At 38.0% G+C, this 21,378-nt stretch overlaps 1 protein-coding gene across 1 annotated transcript; it reads right to left on the bottom strand.

Annotated features, from left to right (window-relative positions):
- Positions 1 to 11,651: 11,651 nt before the first annotated feature.
- LOC128242385 (uncharacterized) lies at positions 11,652 to 21,309 on the bottom strand. Its single transcript, XM_052959518.1, has 7 exons — positions 21,154 to 21,309; positions 19,576 to 19,644; positions 18,638 to 18,706; positions 18,139 to 18,233; positions 17,756 to 17,855; positions 16,067 to 16,204; positions 11,652 to 14,108 (listed from the first exon to the last, which is right to left on the bottom strand). The coding sequence occupies exons 1-7, from the start codon at positions 21,211 to 21,213 to the stop codon at positions 13,866 to 13,868; spliced, it is 774 nt and encodes a 257-aa protein (XP_052815478.1). The 5' UTR covers positions 21,214 to 21,309; the 3' UTR covers positions 11,652 to 13,865.
- Positions 21,310 to 21,378: the final 69 nt, after the last annotated feature.

The following is a 21,378-nucleotide window of genomic DNA, read 5'->3' on the forward strand; positions in this document are numbered from 1 at the left end:
CTCTGTCATTCTTTAACAAGGCATCCCGGGGTTTGGCCCATGTTAATATGAATAGGAGTTATTGAAATTAAACCGGAGTGTTTCAGCACAAGTGTGTAATTTCAATTACGTAGGTTACTGTAAGTGGGTGACGTAACTGTTTTATACCATATTGTCAAAGGGTGCATAGAAGTTAATAGCATAGTAATTTATCCACATGAGAGTTATTGAACGGTAATTCAAGAATGGTAGTTAATGTGTAGATGAAAACAGAGGGAAAACTCTCAAACATGGTACAATTAGGTTAAAATAAATTTAGATCTGTGTAACTCCTAGGTCGTCAAAAAGAAAGTTATTAAAATGAATAAAAAAACTACAATAAAAACAACTCAAATATTTTAACAATACTTTAATTAAGTATTGTCAAAATATTTTTGTTGTTTTTATTGTAGTTTTTTTTTGCCTGCAAAACCTGTATTGTTCAATAACATTACTCAACTAGCATGGATGATATTCACATGGATCCTACTAAGCAGTGTTTATGGTTATGTGTAGCAGGGCCTGCAACTCTTGCTATACTATTTAATGAGTTATCCCCACTCAACTAACTAATACAGGCGTTTGCAGTCTGGCTGTTGTGCTCTTGTTTACTTCAGGATTGCTTTGAAAATCAGCATCAAATACATTAAGTTTTGTAGGAAATGAATAATAAAAAAATATATATAATAATAATGATCAATATCTATTTTTAATAATATATGCTATTTAGAAAGGTTAAATGTCCCCAATGTCTCACAATTCTAGGCCTCAACTTTGACATAGTGTTAATGAACAACTTATATGATGATTTAGTGCGACCTTTTATTTATACATATTTCATTTTCTAGGTTAGCCGTGACTACCATAAGTGTTTTCACAAATGACCATATTAATTAAAATGACAGCAGAATATCCAAGTTCAGCAGTTTTTGCTACTTTAGGTCACGAGGGTTATTATGGACTAATTTATTTGGTTAAAAATGTGTCTGATACTTCAGATATAAATAAGGAATGGGACACAGTAAATATATCATTGTAAATTGTATAAGCACTAAAATCTGAGGTCAGCAGAAAGGTACATTTATAATTTTTCAAAGAACATGAAAAAGTAATTTTTTGGCTAATTTATATAAAACAAATGGGTTGATACTGTTATATAACACAAAAGGACATTGACTTCTATTTTAACGAATTTACCTTTTTTGGTTCTCTAACACACTTTTCGGCATGAAGGATCTAATTTATGGTAATAAATTGCACATAAACTTTAAATCTGCTCTTAAAAAGGAATTAGAATATAATTCAATAGTTTAAAATTAAAATTTAAATCAAATAATTCATTCGGTTCAAATCCTTCGTTCTGTACTGCAATATGCTTGAATTAAATTTAGCGCTAATCGATTTATTTTGCCAGGGATTTCTTGCTGAGCCATTTTATGTCTAAAATGTGACAGTTTCACAAATGTAAATTTACTTTGAAGAGAACCAAATTTTTGAGGTGGTAAGCTATCTAGGATGCAAATGTGACATCAATATACAAAATGTACTGACTAGAATGAATCCAGGTCATCTCGACCTATTTACCATTTTGACCTGATCAAGTTAAGCCTACTTTTAAGTTTACTTTTGTTGACGTACATAAGGGATAAAACCCTGTGGTCAACTTTAGACAATGGGTTTCTTTCCTTTGTCCTGTGTAATTTTTGTACTATTAAAATCAGTCCAAATTATTTAGTGGGAATGACCCAATGATGTTTGGTGTTCACACTGATATTCCTCCTGCACTGGGATGGCTGGACAGATTCACATTTTACCATTTTGAAGAGGTCTGACATTCCTAGATACAGTAAGCCAGTTACAACTACTCAATTTCAATTTAGTAATGAAAATAACCGCCAAATTTCCAATCATTAATTGGTTTTATTAAGCGAGTTATGCCCTTGGGCTAAGGTATCCGCATGGAATTTCCAGCTGAACATTAAGAAAGTAAGTATTTATTTTTGATCTGCTAAACTATTACTTGGAAGTGGTGGGCGCCCGGCCTGATAATGTTTTCTTTACCAGACAAAAAAAACACACAGTAACTATCACCTAGAACTATCCCAAACCTAAAATTCTCCTGGAAATATCATAATTCAGTTGTTCCTCAAGTGTTTGCAAGTGAAGACTGTGTCACATTTTTGTAAGGGGAAATGAACAAAAAGAAGAAAGAAAAAACATTTGAATGTTTACTATTGTAAAATCAAAGTTTCATCACTGAAGAATGTGGAAAAGAAGGGAGCTCCATTTATATTGTTCAAAAAGATTATCTGATAATTGTAATTGTCCTGTCTTCATTTAACAAAGAAAACACAGAAAGAAATTAACCACAACACTGTGTGATCTTTTCAAAAGTAAAAAAAATCTTATTATTCTTTGTTGAAGATAAAAGAGCATAAGGTTTTATTAATTTGTTTGTACTGCTTGAAAAAGTACAATGCTTGATGAATAGCGATGACATGACAGGATTCACTAATTCAGCTTTGTTCATTGCATTTTCTCAACATAACAGGATTGTGTAAAGGGCCCTCCCTCACAGATCTTATGTTGGCAGTTTTTTTCAAACTTTGATCAAACAATGAACAAACAGCATCTGTCAGAAACAGCATTTGAACAAAGTTTTGTAAAAAAAAGAAGTTCTATAGCTTTACTAATGCCTTTTGGTAGAGTCGACCAATTTCTATAGCATGTTTAAATAATTGTTGACTATCGAGCTATTGAATCAATTTTTGATGATGTTATATCAATATTAATAATACATTAAAAACATGTAATTTCGAGGTTGCAGGACCTCTAGAAATACTTCTTTTCATGCATTTTGTTCACAAGTTTTTTTCGATATCAGTCCCTTTCAAATAATTGCACACAAGACCATAATTATATTGGTCCCCCAAAGTAAGGATAAACAAAAATAACTGTTTACCTCGGAATTAATTATTCAATAATGATAAGCCAAAAATTTATTTTCATAAAAAATGAGATGCTAGAGACATCATTTTTGCCCTATTGTCCAATTGTTATCTATACAACCAGGAATTGATGCGGTGAGTTATCTGTACAACTGGGAGTTGTTGTGGTGAGTTATCTGTACAACTGGGTATTGGTGCGGTGAGTTATCTGTACAACTGGGAGATAATGCGGTGAGTTATCTGTACAACTGGGAGTTGTTGTGGTGAGTTATCAGTACAACTGGGAGTTGATGCGGTGAGTTATCTGTACAACTGGGAGTTGTTGTGGTGAGTTATCTGTACAACTGGGAGTTGGTGCGGTGAGTTATCTGTGCAACTGGGAGATAATGCGGTGAGTTATCTGTACAACTGGGAGTTGTTGTGGGGAGTTATCTGTACAACTGGGAGTTGATGTGGTGAGTTATCTGTACAACTGGGAGTTGATGTGGTGAGTTATCTGTACAACTGGGAGTTGATGTGGTGAGTTATCTGTACAACTGGGAGTTGATGCTGTGAATTATCTGTACAACTGGGAGATAATGCGGTGAGTTATCTGTACAACTGGGAGTTGTTGTGGTGAGTTATCTGTACAACTGGGAGTTGTTGTGGTGAGTTATCTGTACAACTGGGAGTTGATGCGGTGAGTTATCTGTACAACTGGGAGTTGATGCGGTGAGTTATCTGTACAACTGGGAGTTGATGTGGTGAGTTATCTGTACAACTGGGAGTTGATGCGGTGAGTTATCTGTACAACTGGGAGTTGATGCGGTGAGTTATCTGTACAACTGGGAGTTGATGTGGTGAGTTATCTGTACAACTGGGAGTTGATGCGGTGAGTTATCTGTACAACTGGGAGTTGATGCGGTGAGTTATCTGTACAACTGGGAGTTGATGTGGTGAGTTATCTGTACAACTGGGAGTTGATGCGGTGAGTTATCTGTACAACTGGGAGTTGATGCGGTGAGTTATCTGTACAACTGGGAGATAATGCGGTGAGTTATCTGTACAACTGGGAGTTGTTGTGGTGAGTTATCTGTACAACTGGGAGTTGATGTGGTGAGTTATCTGTACAACTGGGAGTTGATGTGGTGAGTTATCTGTACAACTGGAAGTTGATGTGGTGAGTTATCTGTACAACTGGGAGTTGATGTGGTGAGTTATCTGTACAACTGGGAGTTGATGTGGTGAGTTATCTGTACAACTGGGAGTTGTTGTGGTGAGTTATCTGTACAACTGGGAGTTGATGTGGTGAGTTATCTGTACAACTGGGAGTTGATGTGGTGAGTTATCTGTACAACTGGGAGTTGATGTGGCAAGTTATCCTGGGAGTTGATGCGGTGAGTTATCTGTACAACTGGGAGTTGATGTGGTGAGTTATCTGTACAACTGGGAGTTGATGTGGTGAGTTATCTGTACAACTGGGAGTTGATGCGGTGAGTTATCTGTACAACTGGGAGTTGATGTGGTGAGTTATCTGTACAACTGGGAGTTGATGCGGTGAGTTATCTGTACAACTGGGAGTTGATGTGGTGAGTTATCTGTACAACTGGGAGTTGATGTGGTGAGTTATCTGTACAACTGGGATTTGATGCGGTGAGTTATCTGTACAACTGGGAGTTGTTGTGGTGAGTTATCTGTACAATGGGAGTTGATGCGGTGAGTTATCTGTACAACTGGGAGTTGATGTGGTGAGTTATCTGTACAATGGGAGTTGATGCGGTGAGTTATCTGTACAACTGGGAGTTGATGCGGTGAGTTATCTGTACAACTGGGATTTGATGCAGTGAGTTATCTGTACAACTGGGAGTTGTTGTGGTGAGTTATCTGTACAATGGGAGTTGATGCGGTGAGTTATCTGTACAACTGGGAGTTGATGCGGTGAGTTATCTGTACAATGGGAGTTGATGTGGTGAGTTATCTGTACAATGGGAGTTGATGCGGTGAGTTATCTGTACAATGGGAGTTGATGCGGTGAGTTATCTGTACAACTGGGAGTTGATGCGGTGAGTTATCTGTACAATGGGAGTTGTTGTGATGATTTATCTGTACAACTGGGAGTTGATGTGGTGAGTTATCTGTACAACTGGGAGTTGATGCGGTGAGTTATCTGTACAACTGGGAGTTGATGCGGTGAGTTATCTGTACAACTGGGAGTTGATGTGGTGAGTTATCTGTACAACTGGGAGTTGATGTGGTGAGTTATCTGTACAATGGGAGTTGATGTGGTGAGTTATCTGTACAACTGGGAGTTGATGCGGTGAGTTATCTGTACAACTGGGAGTTGATGTGGTGAGTTATCTGTACAACTGGGAGTTGATGTGGTGAGTTATCTGTACAACTGGGAGTTGATGTGGTGAGTTATCTGTACAATGGGAGTTGATGCGGTGAGTTATCTGTACAATGGGAGATAATGCGGTGAGTTATCTGTACAACTGGGAGTTGATGTGGTGAGTTATCTGTACAACTGGGAGTTGATGCGGTGAGTTATCTGTACAACTGGGAGTTGATGTGGTGAGTTATCTGTACAACTGGGAGTTGATGCGGTGAGTTATCTGTACAACTGGGAGTTGATGTGGTGAGTTATCTGTACAATGGGAGTTGTTGTGATGATTTATCTGTACAACTGGGAGTTGATGTGGTGAGTTATCTGTACAACTGGGAGTTGATGCGGTGAGTTATCTGTACAACTGGGAGTTGATGTGGTGAGTTATCTGTACAATGGGAGTTGATGTGGTGAGTTATCTGTACAACTGGGAGTTGATGCGGTGAGTTATCTGTACAACTGGGAGTTGATGTGGCAAGTTATCCTGGGAGTTGATGTGGTGAGTTATCTGTACAACTGGGAGTTGATGCGGTGAGTTATCTGTACAACTGGGAGTTGATGTGGTGAGTTATCTGTACAATGGGAGTTGATGTGGTGAGTTATCTGTACAACTGGGAGTTGTTGTGATGATTTATCTGTACAACTGGGAGTTGATGCGGTGAGTTATCTGTACAACTGGGAGTTGATGCGGTGAGTTATCTGTACAACTGGGAGTTGTTGTGGGGAGTTATCTGTACAACTGGGAGTTGATGTGGTGAGTTATCTGTACAACTGGGAGTTGTTGTGATGATTTATCTGTACAACTGGGAGTTGATGTGGGGAGTTATCTGTACAACTGGGAGTTGATGCGGTGAGTTATCTGTACAATGGGAGATAATGCGGTGAGTTATCTGTACAACTGGGAGTTGATGTGGTGAGTTATCTGTACAACTGGGAGTTGATGCGGTGAGTTATCTGTACAACTGGGAGTTGATGTGGTGAGTTATCTGTACAATGGGAGTTGATGTGGTGAGTTATCTGTACAACTGGGAGTTGATGCGGTGAGTTATCTGTACAACTGGGAGTTGATGTGGCAAGTTATCCTGGGAGTTGATGTGGTGAGTTATCTGTACAACTGGGAGTTGATGCGGTGAGTTATCTGTACAACTGGGAGTTGATGTGGTGAGTTATCTGTACAATGGGAGTTGATGTGGTTAGTTATCTGTACAACTGGGAGTTGTTGTGATGATTTATCTGTACAACTGGGAGTTGATGCTGTGAGTTATCTGTACAACTGGGAGTTGATGTGGTGAGTTATCTGTACAATGGGAGTTGATGTGGTTAGTTATCTGTACAACTGGGAGTTGTTGTGATGATTTATCTGTACAACTGGGAGTTGTTGTGATGATTTATCTGTACAACTGGGAGTTGATGCGGTGAGTTATCTGTACAACTGGGAGTTGATGTGGCAAGTTATCCTGGGAGTTGATGTGGTGAGTTATCTGTACAACTGGGAGTTGATGCGGTGAGTTATCTGTACAACTGGGAGTTGATGTGGTGAGTTATCTGTACAATGGGAGTTGATGTGGTTAGTTATCTGTACAACTGGGAGTTGTTGTGATGATTTATCTGTACAACTGGGAGTTGATGCTGTGAGTTATCTGTACAACTGGGAGTTGATGTGGTGAGTTATCTGTACAATGGGAGTTGATGTGGTGAGTTATCTGTACAACTGGGAGTTGTTGTGATGATTTATCTGTACAACTGGGAGTTGATGTGGTGAGTTATCTGTACAACTGGGAGTTGATGCGGTGAGTTATCTGTACAACTGGGAGTTGTTGTGATGATTTATCTGTACAACTGGGAGTTGATGCGGTGAGTTATCTGTACAACTGGGAGTTGATGTGGTGAGTTATCTGTACAATGGGAGTTGATGTGGTTAGTTATCTGTACAACTGGGAGTTGTTGTGATGAGTTATCTGTACAACTGGGAGTTGATGCGGTGAGTTATCTGTACAACTGGGAGTTGATGTGGTGAGTTATCTGTACAACTGGGAGTTGATGTGGTGAGTTATCTGTACAACTGGGAGTTGATGTGGTGAGTTATCTGTACAACTGGGAGTTGATGCGGTGAGTTATCTGTACAACTGGGAGTTGATGTGGTGAGTTATCTGTACAATGGGAGTTGTTGTGATGATTTATCTGTACAACTGGGAGTTGATGCGGTGAGTTATCTGTACAATGGGAGTTGTTGTGATGATTTATCTGTACAACTGGGAGTTGATGTGGTGAGTTATCTGTACAACTGGGAGTTGATGTGGTGAGTTATCTGTACAACTGGGAGTTGATGCGGTGAGTTATCTGTACAATGGGAGTTGTTGTGATGATTTATCTGTACAACTGGGAGTTGATGTGGTGATTTATCTGTACAACTGGGAGTTGATGTGGTGAGTTATCTGTACAACTGGGAGTTGATGTGGTGAGTTATCTGTACAACTGGGAGTTGATGCGGTGAGTTATCTGTACAATGGGAGTTGATGCGGTGAGTTATCTGTACAACTGGGAGTTGATGTGGTGAGTTATCTGTACAACTGGGAGTTGATGCGGTGAGTTATCTGTACAACTGGGAGTTGATGTGGTGAGTTATCTGTACAATGGGAGTTGTTGTGATGATTTATCTGTACAACTGGGAGTTGATGCGGTGAGTTATCTGTACAATGGGAGTTGATGCGGTGAGTTATCTGTACAACTGGGAGTTGTTGTGGGGAGTTATCTGTACAACTGGGAGTTGATGTGGTCAGTTATCTGTACAACTGGGAGTTGTTGTGATGATTTATCTGTACAACTGGGAGTTGATGCGGTGAGTTATCTGTACAACTGGGAGTTGATGCGGTGAGTTATCTGTACAACTGGGAGTTGATGCGGTGAGTTATCTGTACAACTGGGAGTTGATGTGGTGAGTTATCTGTACAATGGGAGTTGTTGTGATGATTTATCTGTACAACTGGGAGTTGATGCGGTGAGTTATCTGTACAACTGGGAGTTGATGTGGTGAGTTATCTGTACAACTGGGAGTTGATGCGGTGAGTTATCTGTACAATGGGAGTTGATGTGGTGAGTTATCTGTACAATGGGAGTTGTTGTGATGATTTATCTGTACAACTGGGAGTTGATGCGGTGAGTTATCTGTACAACTGGGAGTTGATGCGGTGAGTTATCTGTACAACTGGGAGTTGATGTGGTGAGTTATCTGTACAATGGGAGTTGATGTGGTGAGTTATCTGTACAACTGGGAGTTGATGTGGTGATTTATCTGTACAACTGGGAGTTGATGTGGTGAGTTATCTGTACAACTGGGAGTTGATGTGGTGAGTTATCTGTACAACTGGGAGTTGATGTGATGATTTATCTGTACAACTGGGAGTTGATGTGGTGAGTTATCTGTACAACTGGGAGTTGATGTGGCAAGTTATCCTGGGAGTTGATGCGGTGAGTTATCTGTACAACTGGGAGTTGATGTGGTGAGTTATCTGAACAACTGGGAGGTGATGTGGTGACTTAACTTACAACTGGGAGTTGATGCGGTGAGTTTTCTGTACAACTGGGAGTTAATGCGGCCAGTTATCTGTACAACTGGGAGTTGGTGCGATGAGTTATCTGTACAACTGGGAGTTGATGCGGTGAGTTATCTGTACAACTGGGAGTTGATACGGTGAGTTATCTGTAAAACTGGTAGTTGATGTGGTCAGTTATCTGTACAACTGGGAGTTGATGTGGTCAGTTATCTGTACAATGGGAGTTGATGTGGTCAGTTATCTGTACAACTGGGAGTTGATGTGGTCAGTTATCTGTACAACTGGGAGTTGATGTGGTCAGTTATCTGTACAACTGGGAGTTGATGTGGTGAGTTATCTGTACAACTGGGAGTTGATGTGGTCAGTTATCTGTATAACTAATAGAGTTGATGTGTTGAGTTATCTGTACAACTGGCTTTGTTATTTGTGCAAATGGGAGATATCTGGGCCCAATTACTGAGTTGGACTCAATTGGACTGGCCACATACCCTTTTAAGCCTGTCTATTCGGCGTTCAACATGGAGCAGTGAATATTTTTATTGTTAATCAAATGAGACAAAACTTGATTCATTTGAATATAACTATTAATTCATAGAGTAAAGACATACTGTCTACATTATCTATATTAATTGTCTTTTATATTCAATGTGATATAATTGTATACATTTTTTTAATCGTTTTCATATTGTGCATGTATGCAGAAAATGCTTCTTTAAATGCACTTTGAATAACTGAATTTTCATGTTGTTAAATGCATAATTTGATATAAATAAAGAAATGGATTAAACTCATATTGATTTTGTTTTTATAATACAATAAAATCTTCATGTATTCACAGTAAATGCTCTTTTATGCAATTTTTCCTTGTGAAATATATATTATATGGTACTTTTTCAAAAAATACATCATGCCAGAAGTATTAAATGGTGCATCATGAAAAATGAATAGATTGTTGGACTGTTGTTACAAATTAAAAATATGAAAGAGTTATTCAGTCAATATCCCATCAATTGGGGGCATCTGTTTAGCCATGTGAAATGCATCGTACAGAAGGGAGGCTACTACATATTATAAAAGGAACATATCTACATTACTGGTACTTCCCTTGGATTCAAACTCTATCCATGCTGTTTAATTGGCCTGTAACCTTGACCTTTGCCTGTTTGATGCCGTGGTCTGGGGCCGTTGACCCTTATCAAATGAATGATTTCAAATTATTAAAAACTATCAAACAGTTCAAAAACGCATGGTACAAAAGAGACACGATGATGTGAAACAGGTTTCTGCATTACTTCTGCATCACATCCAATGTCTGGCCCCTAAATGTGACCTTGATATTCCGCTGTATGATGCCTTAATTTGGGATCAAGCAGTTCTTCATTGAACGTATGGATGAGGGTCCCACTGAGTAGTGGTGGTTCTAAGGCTGGAGGAGGCTAGTTTGCCTACAGTAACATGTTTCCAATACAAACCAAAACAAAAAATGTTCATACGTGTAGCTTTCAGTGCCAGTACCGGTATTCATAAAATATTGTAAGTCACTTACAAATTTAAGTATCTCATTCATGGTTATATGATACAATTCCTTTAAAATCTTATTTTCATTGACTTCATTTAAAACACAAACGTTTACATTCAACTCATTTTATGAGATGAGTATATTAAATTTGCGCCGCTTGTCCGTGCATTTGTCCTCTATCTGGTTTCCTGTGCCCAGGCTGTAACTTTGTCATGGAGGGAGGGGTTTCATATTTACTTGGCAAATGTGTGCAGTTCATAAAGACCATATATCACTTGCAAGCACCCACTTCCCTACCTCAAAGGTCAAGTCACACTTACAGATTTATCCTTATGGCATGGTTTTTCATGTCTAGGCTGTAACTCTTGCTGGGAGGGATTTCAAAATTAATTGGCACATGTGTTTAGTACATAAAGATCATGTATCACTTGCAAGCACCCACTTCCCTACCACAAAGGTCAAGTCACACTTACAGATTTATCCTTTTGAAATAATTATCATGTCTTGGCTGTAAATTAGTTACAGGGAGGGATTTTAAAACCACCTGGCACATGTTTTGGAACATAACGACATGTCCCATGCATAACCTACATTTCTACCTCAAAGGCAAGGTCACACTTCGAGAGAATAATCATTGTGCTGCATATAAATACCAAGTATACAGTCTAGTTGGCCATGTCCAGGCTGTATTTTTTTCATGTACAGAGGGATTTAAAAATATATAGGCCCACCTGTAAGGTACATAAAAGGTGATGTGTTGTGTGCAAGACCCACAAACCTACCTCAAAGTTTATGGTCACTCTTAGAGCTTAATCATTATGGAATGCTGCATATAGATCTAGTTGGGTGGCTGTAACTTTGTCATGCACAAGGATATTTTAAAACTACATGTATTTTGCACATGTTTATGGTACAAAAAGAGGACATATCACATGCAAGACCCACGTCCCTACCTCCCTCTGCATCACTCCTCCACACTTGACGTCAACCATCATGGGGTCTGGCATATGCTTATAGTTTATGATTGCTATTTCTGAATGTAGGCATATTAGTAATTGCATAATTCATTGAACTGGATGGCACTTCTGGGTTATTCATTACTTACTGTGACAGCTCTTGTTGTGTTTTTATTGACTTTAATTAGGAAATGACTTAAGAATTATTATGAATGCTGGCTCAGATCAGGACATCATATTAAAAGTAGATTTTAATCAAATTTAAGTTTCTAGGACCCAAAAAAAACAAATATGGATTTTTATTTTTTTATTCACAACAGTCATGTCAAGCAGAGAGTATGAAAGGGCAGGACATCTTCAAAGATTTCAAAATACAATAGGTGACTATTTATTTATATATTTTAGTTATCTGTAACTATTTTTAATCCATTAAGTTCATTTGGACAAAAACGGCCATGGTTACAAAGTCATGTACTTTTCAGTCAAAATATTAAAAATATAAATGAATGGCCTGAAGACTGTTTGAAAATTGATTTCATAGAGTATATCAATATAATTACTTTAAAGGACACTAATACTTTAAATATTGTTAATTTATAGCTAACCATAAAATGGAAGTTAACACCTTTGTAATAACAATTTAAAATAAATAAAAAAATATATACATCAGTTAAAATAATTATAAAAGAAAATTTAAATTAGTTTATTCAAAATTAGTAAACTATTCTTATTAAGTTATTTTGGTTACAAATAACATTCAAGCAACATTAAAGGAAAATTCAGTTGCGACATACTAACTCACAGTTTCACCATGATAACAATACCATACTTGTGTAAATGATAAAAAAACAAAACAACATGTAGTGAAATATATAGACATAGTACAATCAAAACAAATGTATATATCACAGTTTTGGGAATGAAAGCGGACACTTATATAAAACATATAGGGAAATATGGAAGAAAGCACTATTGAGAAAACAGCAGCAATTAACAATAAAAGGGCCCCAGAGCGATCGCAAACATTCATCTGGTGTTTATTCAGTTAAAAATTGGGTTGAAATGAATCAGAGTTATGGGCCTTGAAATACATGTGCATTTTGTCTCTGGCAAGTTTCATTCAAATATTTTAAACAGTTTTAGAGTTATGACCAAGGTTTAAGTTTTTACACAACAGCTTTGATAACAATTAACATTTAATGACTGTATTAATAAAGAGTTCTGGAATTCTGAATATATCACACATATTTATAATTTCTAATTATGTATATCTAGAAAATGTAAAAAACACCCTAAATATATCTGTGTTGTTAAAGCAAACTTCAGCATTTTTTTATGAAAATGGTTAATATAATATAATAACGACATGCAGTCTACTTGCATCATATGAATAATATTTCGAGTCAGACCATTGCCCTTCAGGTAATGAAACCAGTAAGTATGGCAGTAACTACCCCAAAATACAAACAATGCAAAGATATATTTATATCATATTTGTATTACTTACAGCAGAAGTAGAGGGATTATACTGCTAGAGGAAATTAATGTTAATACTGAAATATTAGGTATGGCAAAAATGGAATACTTATTTTGATAAACTTCTTCACTTTTGATTATGTTACAAACAACATTTAAAAAATATAATACTGACTTTAGTTTAAATCTCACATCTATAAAAACTGTAATACTGCTACAGTAAATAATGGAATAAAAGTAATGTCTACACTTTAAATTTTGATATACTTATAAATCATTATACACATTTATAAAATAATTGCAATTTTTGATATGAAAGTTATGCAGTGCCATCAAGACATTAAATAAACTAAAACGACCAATGGCAATAATATAAAGATATCATATACACCTTTATAAGTGGTCCACATTATATTTTGTCCAATTAAAAAGGCAGAATTTCCCATGTTTTCCAATACATTTATTTCATTAAATCAGCATTCAGCCATTATTGATTTTAATCAGGTGAAGCTGTAGATATAAACAGTGGCTGGCCAAGTAGGTGGTTAGTTTAATGTAGACCACTAAGAAGACCTTTAAGATTCTTAGTTTGTACTTAACAACAAAGACATAAAAATAAAACTAGATATATAAATCAATTTATAAAAATGTAGTGATTATTTAAAACTGTATATGAATGTATATAAATGTGTATAGTCATTTTGCCATGTTAGTAAACACCCATTCTGTCTTAAAGTTATGAGTTCAATGAGGTTTTTTAAGGATTACTTAACAATGAAACTGCCTAACAATGATGTAACTAGTTTATATCACATAACAAAGGCTTAAACAGTTCTTAAACAAAGCAATACCTTGGTTTAAGTTACAGAAAATAGACAAAGTAAAAACATGTGGTCTCATTTCTATGAACTTTTTAAGGAAATAAATAATTAAGATACTAAAAAACAGTCTCAATATAATCACGCAATTTCAAAAAGGGGCAGTACTCTTATTTTTATCAATGTTTTCCCCAAGTTTCATCCCTTTGCTTATTTACGCGCGTGTAAATCCGGTGGGATTTGGCGCACCGCTGTGATATGAGAGTGGTGGGGCACCAGCAGGGTACACTGGGGGCTGCATGTTCGCCTCTGAGATGGGGAATTCTGCACTCCCTGGGTAACCTCGATCCTTAATGTAGCTGATGTCCGCTGGGTAGGCATACGAAGGGTGTCCGGTGTAGATGGAGGGAACCACCCCAGGTTGGGCCTCTAGAGGGATATGGATCGGACCTTGACCCTGAACAAATGAAATTAATAAATATAATTCAATTTTACAAATCTTATTAAATAATGTTTATGCCGAACACGAGTTTTTACCGGAAAAAGCTTCATAAAATCATCAACATGATGAAGTTTTGTTTTTAAGCTGGACCATTTTCACATAAACCTATAAGACTTTTACACACTGTAGAAGTAAATGTTAGGCCTGCCTGTCAAGATGGTCATACAGATGAATGACTATACAGGCCGGGGACCATTCAGTATATAGACAGGATAGAATATAGATTGGAGACCACACAGCATACAGACAGGATTCAATATATATGGGAGACCATGTCCATACATCATACAGACAGGGTACCATGCAGATAGATAACCATACACATTATACACGGGATACCATACAGATGGAAGACCATATGGCAAATAGATGAGATACAATACAGATGGGAGTCCATACAGCATACAGACAGGATACAATACAGATGGGAGACCATACAGCATACAGACAGGATACAATACAGATGGGAGACCATACAGCATACAGACAGGATACAATACAGATGGGAGACCATACATCATACAGACAGGATACAATATAGATGGGAGACCATACATCATACAGACAGGATACAATACAGATGGGAGACCATACATCATACAGACAGGATACAATACAGATGGGAGACCATACATCATACAGACAGGATACAATATAGATGGGAGACCATACATCATACAGACAGGATACAATACAGATGGGAGACCATACAGCATACAGACAGGATACAATACAGATGGGAGACCATACATCATACAGACAGGATACAATACAGATGGGAGACCATACAGCATACAGACAGGATACAATACAGATGGGAGACCATACAGCACACAGACAGGATACAATACAGATGGGAGACCATACAGCATACAGACAGGATACAATACAGATGGGAGACCATACATCATACAGACAGGATACAATACAGATGGGAGACCATACATCATACAGACAGGATACAATACAGATGGGAGACCATACAGCATACAGACAGGATACAATACAGATGGGAGACCATACATCATACAGACAGGATACAATATAGATGGGAGACCATACAGCATACAGACAGGATACAATACAGATGGGAGACCATACAGCATACAGACAGGATACAATACAGATGGGAGACCATACATCATACAGACAGGATACAATACAGATGGGAGACCATATCTCCTACAGACAGGATACAATATAGATGGGAGACCATAGAGCATACAGACAGGATACAATACAGATGGAAGACCATACAGCATACAGACAGGATACAATACAGATGGGAGACCATACAGCACACAGACAGGATACAATACAGATGGGAGACCATACAGCATACAGACAGGATACAATACAGATGGGAGACCATACATCATACAGACAGGATACAATATAGATGGGAGACCATACATCATACAGACAGGATACAATACAGATGGGAGACCATACAGCATACAGACAGGATACAATACAGATGGGAGACCATACATCATACAGACAGGATACAATATAGATGGGAGACCATACAGCATACAGACAGGATACAATACAGATGGGAGACCATACAGCATACAGACAGGATACAATACAGATGGGAGACCATACATCATACAGACAGGATACAATACAGATGGGAGACCATATCTCCTACAGACAGGATACAATATAGATGGGAGACCATAGAGCATACAGACAGGATACAATACAGATGGAAGACCATACAGCATACAGACAGGATACAATACAGATGGGAGACCATACAGCATACAGACAGGATACAATACAGATGGGAGACCATACATCATACAGACAAGATACAATACATATATGGGAGACCAGTCCGACAGTCGAGTCTGCATTCAAATCTATATGTATCATTTACCTTTATCAAAACAAATGCACGAACTTACTGGTATTTGTTGTGCCTGACGTTCTAGGTCGCCATAGAGATGGGGCACCATGGGACGAGCCTGTGTGTACAGACCTCCGAGGGCAGCGTAACCCTGGTGACCACCTGCCGCTACCTTTTCTCCCACGAAAGACGAAACCTGGTCACAAAAGTGGTAAAAATTAGTACAATTCATAACATGAATATCATAAGTGCAAATTCGAAAAGCTCATTTATTCAATAGGGTAGACTGCAGTAGGGCTATTTCATCTTGATAGATATATATCATAATAAAACTAAAGAATCATACAAAAATGTGGACAAGGTTGATGCCTTTTTCATGAATGGGAATTTCATCTGACACATTTTTTTACCTTTGTAATGTTGCCATGGGGAAGAGAGCTTGTTTGATTCCTATCATACAAGGAAAAACTCTGACATCAGCAGGCAAACAGACAAACTTACAGTGGTAAGGATGTTGAGAGCATTCATCATGAAGTATGTTAAGAGTCCTGATCCCGCAGACTTACAGTGGAAAGGATGCTGACATCCGGCAGACTTACAGTGGAAAGGATGTTGAGAGTCCTCATCAGACAGACTTACAGTGCTAAGGATGCTGGCAGCCCCCCATCAGACAGACTTACAGTGGTAAGGATGTTGAGAGCATTCATCATGAAGTATGTTAAGAGTCCTGATCCCGCAGACTTACAGTGGAAAGGATGCTGACATCCGGCAGACTTACAGTGGAAAGGATGTTGAGAGTCCTCATCAGACAGACTTACAGTGCTAAGGATGCTGGCAGCCCCCATCAGACAGACTTACAGTGGTAAGGATGTTGAGAGCCCTCAGCAGACAGACTTACAGTGCTAAGGATGCTGGCAGCCCCCATCAGACAGACTTACAGTGGTAAGGATGTTGAGAGCCCTCATCAGACATGCTTAGAGTGGTAAAGATGCTGGCAGCCCCCATCAGACAGACTTACAGTGGAAAGGATGTTGAGAGCCCTCAGCAGACAGACCTACAGTGGAAAGGATGTTGAGAGCCCCCATCAGGCAGACTTACAGTGGTAAAGATGCTAAGAGCCCACAACAGACAGACTTACAGTGGAAAGGATGTTGAGAGCCCACATCAGACAGACTTACAGTGGTAAAGATGCTAAGAGCCCACAACAGACAGACTTACAGTGGTAAGATGCTGAGAGCCATCATTAGACAGACTTACAGTGGTAAAGATGCAGAGAGCCCACATCAGACAGACTTACAGTGGTAAGATGCTGAGAGCCATTAGACAGACTTACAGTGGTAAAGATGCTAAGAGCCCACATCAGACAGACTTACAGTGGTAAGATGCTGAGAGCTATCATCAGACAGACTTACAGTGGTAAAGATGGAGAGAGCCCTCATCAGACAGACTTACAGTGGTAAGGATGTTGAGAGCCCTCAGCAGACAGACTTACAGTGGTAAGGATGCTGAGAGCCCCCATCAGGCAGACTTACAGTGGTAAGGATGTCGAGAGCCCCCATCAGGCAGTCACACAGTGGTCAGGATGTCGAGAGCCCTCAGCAGGCAGACTTACAGTGGTAAGGATGCTGAGAGCCCTCAGCAGGCAGACTAACAGTGGTAAGGATGCTGAGAGCCCCCATCAGGCACTCTCAAGGCTTACAGTGGTAAGTAACAGTGGTAAGGATGTTGAGAACAGGCAGAGACTTACAGTGTTAAGGATGTTAAAAGCTTTCATCTTATCGTTCTCAAAGGGGAATGCACTCAGGATGTACTCTGTGCCTAGCTTTGTCTGATTATCTGTAAGCGCCCTGTGAAAATAGAAGAGAAATTAAGATTCACAATTTTGCTCATTACACTGTGTATTGGTCAAGTGCCATCAAGTCTCTTTTATGTATTTGCAATTAAAATTATTGTAATTTTATGGTTTAATTTTTGTGTTTTGACAACTTTGGACTTTGTTTATTGACCAGCTTTATGACAATATGTTATAATTTTGTCTTTGATGTCACTTCCAAAAATGATCAATCATTAATATATATTTTTTAAGATTACTTGACTCGTTACTTCTAGCAGAGATCATTGATAATCTACCTTTTAACACAGTCCAGCACAATCAGCTTATCATTTTGCACGGTGACACAGTTGATGATTTGTCTGGCATCAGCGCAGCTCATTCTGCATAGTCTCTGGAAAACAGAATGTTCTCAGAATTACATCCATTTAGTTTTTATACAATGTCAATTTCAATCAGGTCATATTTTTATCCATGATTTCCTTAAACAACCAAGTAGAACTACTAATGCTGGTAAAATAAATCTGCACTAAATTGCAAGTTAGAGAAAGGTAATTTGCAATCATGAAGCTGGTGGTTAAATCATCATATGGGTAAATCTCATGGCCACTCAAAAAAGATGCCTGAGTATTTGTTTCTACCAAACAGACTAAAGAGTGTAATGCTTTAGTTATGATACCATACTTTTTTGTGTGTGGCTTAAGTTACTAAAAGTTTAATAGTAAATTAAACATTACCATTGTAACCTTTGATACCTTGTATGAAAAGGATGAGACTTATTTGTAACAGTTTACTCACAGGTTCCAGAAGTTTGATAACTCTCACTCTGTCAGATGGGCTGGCATAGCACATAAGAAGGGTCGCGGCCTGAAAAATGAGATTATAAGTATCTTCCACGGCCGAGAGTGTAAGATTCATCCCGACCCGAGCGTAGGTTTGGGATGAACCTTTCTTACACGAGCGGCTATGGTAGATCCTTTTTTCCCACCTCTGTTAAACAAAATGAAGTAAAAATGTATTTTTTTGCTGGAACTCTTTTGTGTGTAGTGAAAATAAACGCGTATGGAAATGTAATAATTTGTGGTTGTCATGGATATGCTTGCAGTGATTGAGATTATGTTAATAGTCAAATCAGTCTTTAAATAGTTCTGAAGGGAGTGCAGCATTATTTCTTGAATGGTGCATGAAAACTTTTTTATGGTGCCATTTGAAGCGAGAAATAATTAATTAGCATTGCCATATTGCCACAAGACAAGGTTTCCATAAGGCTACAGACGACGGTCTTCAACAAGGGAGATAATTGTGTGATGACTATAAAAAAGGAGTTCCATACCGGTTTTTGTTAAATCTTTGCCCGTGGGCAAGATAAGAATTTCTAGCATGGTTAAATTTTTGGATCTACTTATCTGAGGTGAGAGAAAAGATTTTCTGAAAGTCTGCAAGGCAGGATACAATACACATAAGCACATAAGATGTGTCATGGCTTAAAAGAATATATTAATTTTTAAAACAAAAACAAGATAGTTGTAGTGATAATGGTTTTTAAGTAAGATAGATGGAAGCCTAAAAAAGTTATCTTTTTACCTTTCAAATTATTTCTGAAAAATTCATGCTGTTTTCCATAATTACTGATACATCTCCCAAGCTTGTCAACATTTAGTAAAATTGATTATTTAACACAATGGTTTTGTTTACATTCCATTAAGGTGAAATCAAAGGGCAAAATCCTCACTTACCTGAGGTGCGCTATAGCATCCACGGGAACTGTACAGGATTTCTACTTTTTTCTCTGAAGATTTTGTTTCCTAAAAGTATGTATGAATTAAAAAAATATATAATTACAATTAAGAAAAATAATGTTGGCTTAAAGTGGGACTGAACCACATAACTGATGTAACAACTGTGTTATTTTATTATCTAGGCATGCCTTTAAGCCCTAGTCATGCAAGAGCCAGGACTTAGATTACCTGCTCCTGAAAACCACTGGTCTCAAGTTGGTTGAAAACTAGGTCTGTAAAAGTTAGTCAGTGGTCAGCAAAAACATGTAGTTGTCCAAGCATTTAAGCATGCTTGAGGTTTTTGCTGCTGGACCGAAAACCTCTTGCAGACCAGACTGTTTGAGGGCAAATTTTCTTATATCTATATTTGCTTAAAAATGAGAGGATATGCAAATTGCAGACAGGCTTCTGATTAGTTCAGTTGTCACTGGTTGCAAAGATCATATTTTGTTGGCAACTGATCAGCAACAATTAAATGTTTAGTAGCTGACAGTCATTAAAGTGAAACATTGACAACATTTAACAACCACTGGGCTAGCGACCAGCAAAAGTTCAGTGAATAGCTCACTGTTGTCATTATCTTCTTCTTTGAATTCCAGCATGTAAAGCTGTCTTACTTAAAAAAAGAACAACTTCCTTGGTGAGAATTGTATTTATCCTCCTAGTTTAGTCTTTAATGCCGTATAAATACAGCAAATATTCAAAAATTAGCTGTTGCTTATCACTGAGAAATCGCCATGCAGTTTTCAACCATTTGTACAATAAAACCATAAGTCTTCCCAATTTGGCAATGTTTATACAATAATTGCACAACACTGAGCAACCAGTCATATGACAAAAATATAATCCCCCGAAAAAGTAAGCTGACTGTCACTGTTATAGGTCACCATTTTTTTGGGCTGCAGAAACAAAATTGACAGTCATTGGCAATCATCGTTTATTTAGTGTGACTGAACCCTGGCCTGAATTGCAATGCAAAAATGTACTTTTAACAGTGGTCATAATAATCAAAGAGCAAATTTCAGAAGTGTGGTTAGGACAAAATCCTGCATAGCTGGTTTAACAAGTATGCTTGTAACAATTTTTAAAGCCAGACTTTGGTTCATTCACGTTATTCATCTCAAAATTGCTCCATACTCAGACTCTTTAAAATTTACTAAAATATATGATCGACCATTGCATACAGTACACTCAGCGAGTTAGACCCACTTTCCTCGCTCACTCCTAAGGGATGCTTTAATTTATATCTTTATCAAACTATTTGCTTCATAGCTCTCCAGTGGTCGAAACTAGCACAAGCCCGCAAGCACTGCACTGGTAAAATGCTTTGCTGGCTTGCTCCTATTCTGGGTTTTATACAAATAGGCTTGTTTAAAAATGTAATGCCCAGCAGTAGTATATGAATTCGGGCTTGTTTATCCAAAAGAATAATTTCGATGGCTGGCTCTCACACAATGAACTGACATTTAAACTTTAAAGCCAATAAAGACATTAGACAATCCATGGAAACGGTGCTTTTTATCAAACTAAACAAACCTGATTTATTCTATCTAAAAGCTGGTGGAATAGAGCATCAGGCATACAAGTTTTTGCCATTTTTGTTATTTCAAGCTGCTTCAGGAATTAAAAGTAAACGGGTAAAATAATGCTTGACAGCTGCCAGCAAAGCTTTCCTAACAACAAGATGGCGACTTTCCGGAAGTGCTCTTCATTTCTGGGATTTATAATCGAGTACTGTATGTATGTATACTGTATGTATTT

This window comes from Mya arenaria, chromosome 8 (genome assembly GCF_026914265.1).
Source record: "Mya arenaria isolate MELC-2E11 chromosome 8, ASM2691426v1".
Lineage (NCBI taxonomy): Eukaryota > Metazoa > Mollusca > Bivalvia > Myida > Myidae > Mya > Mya arenaria.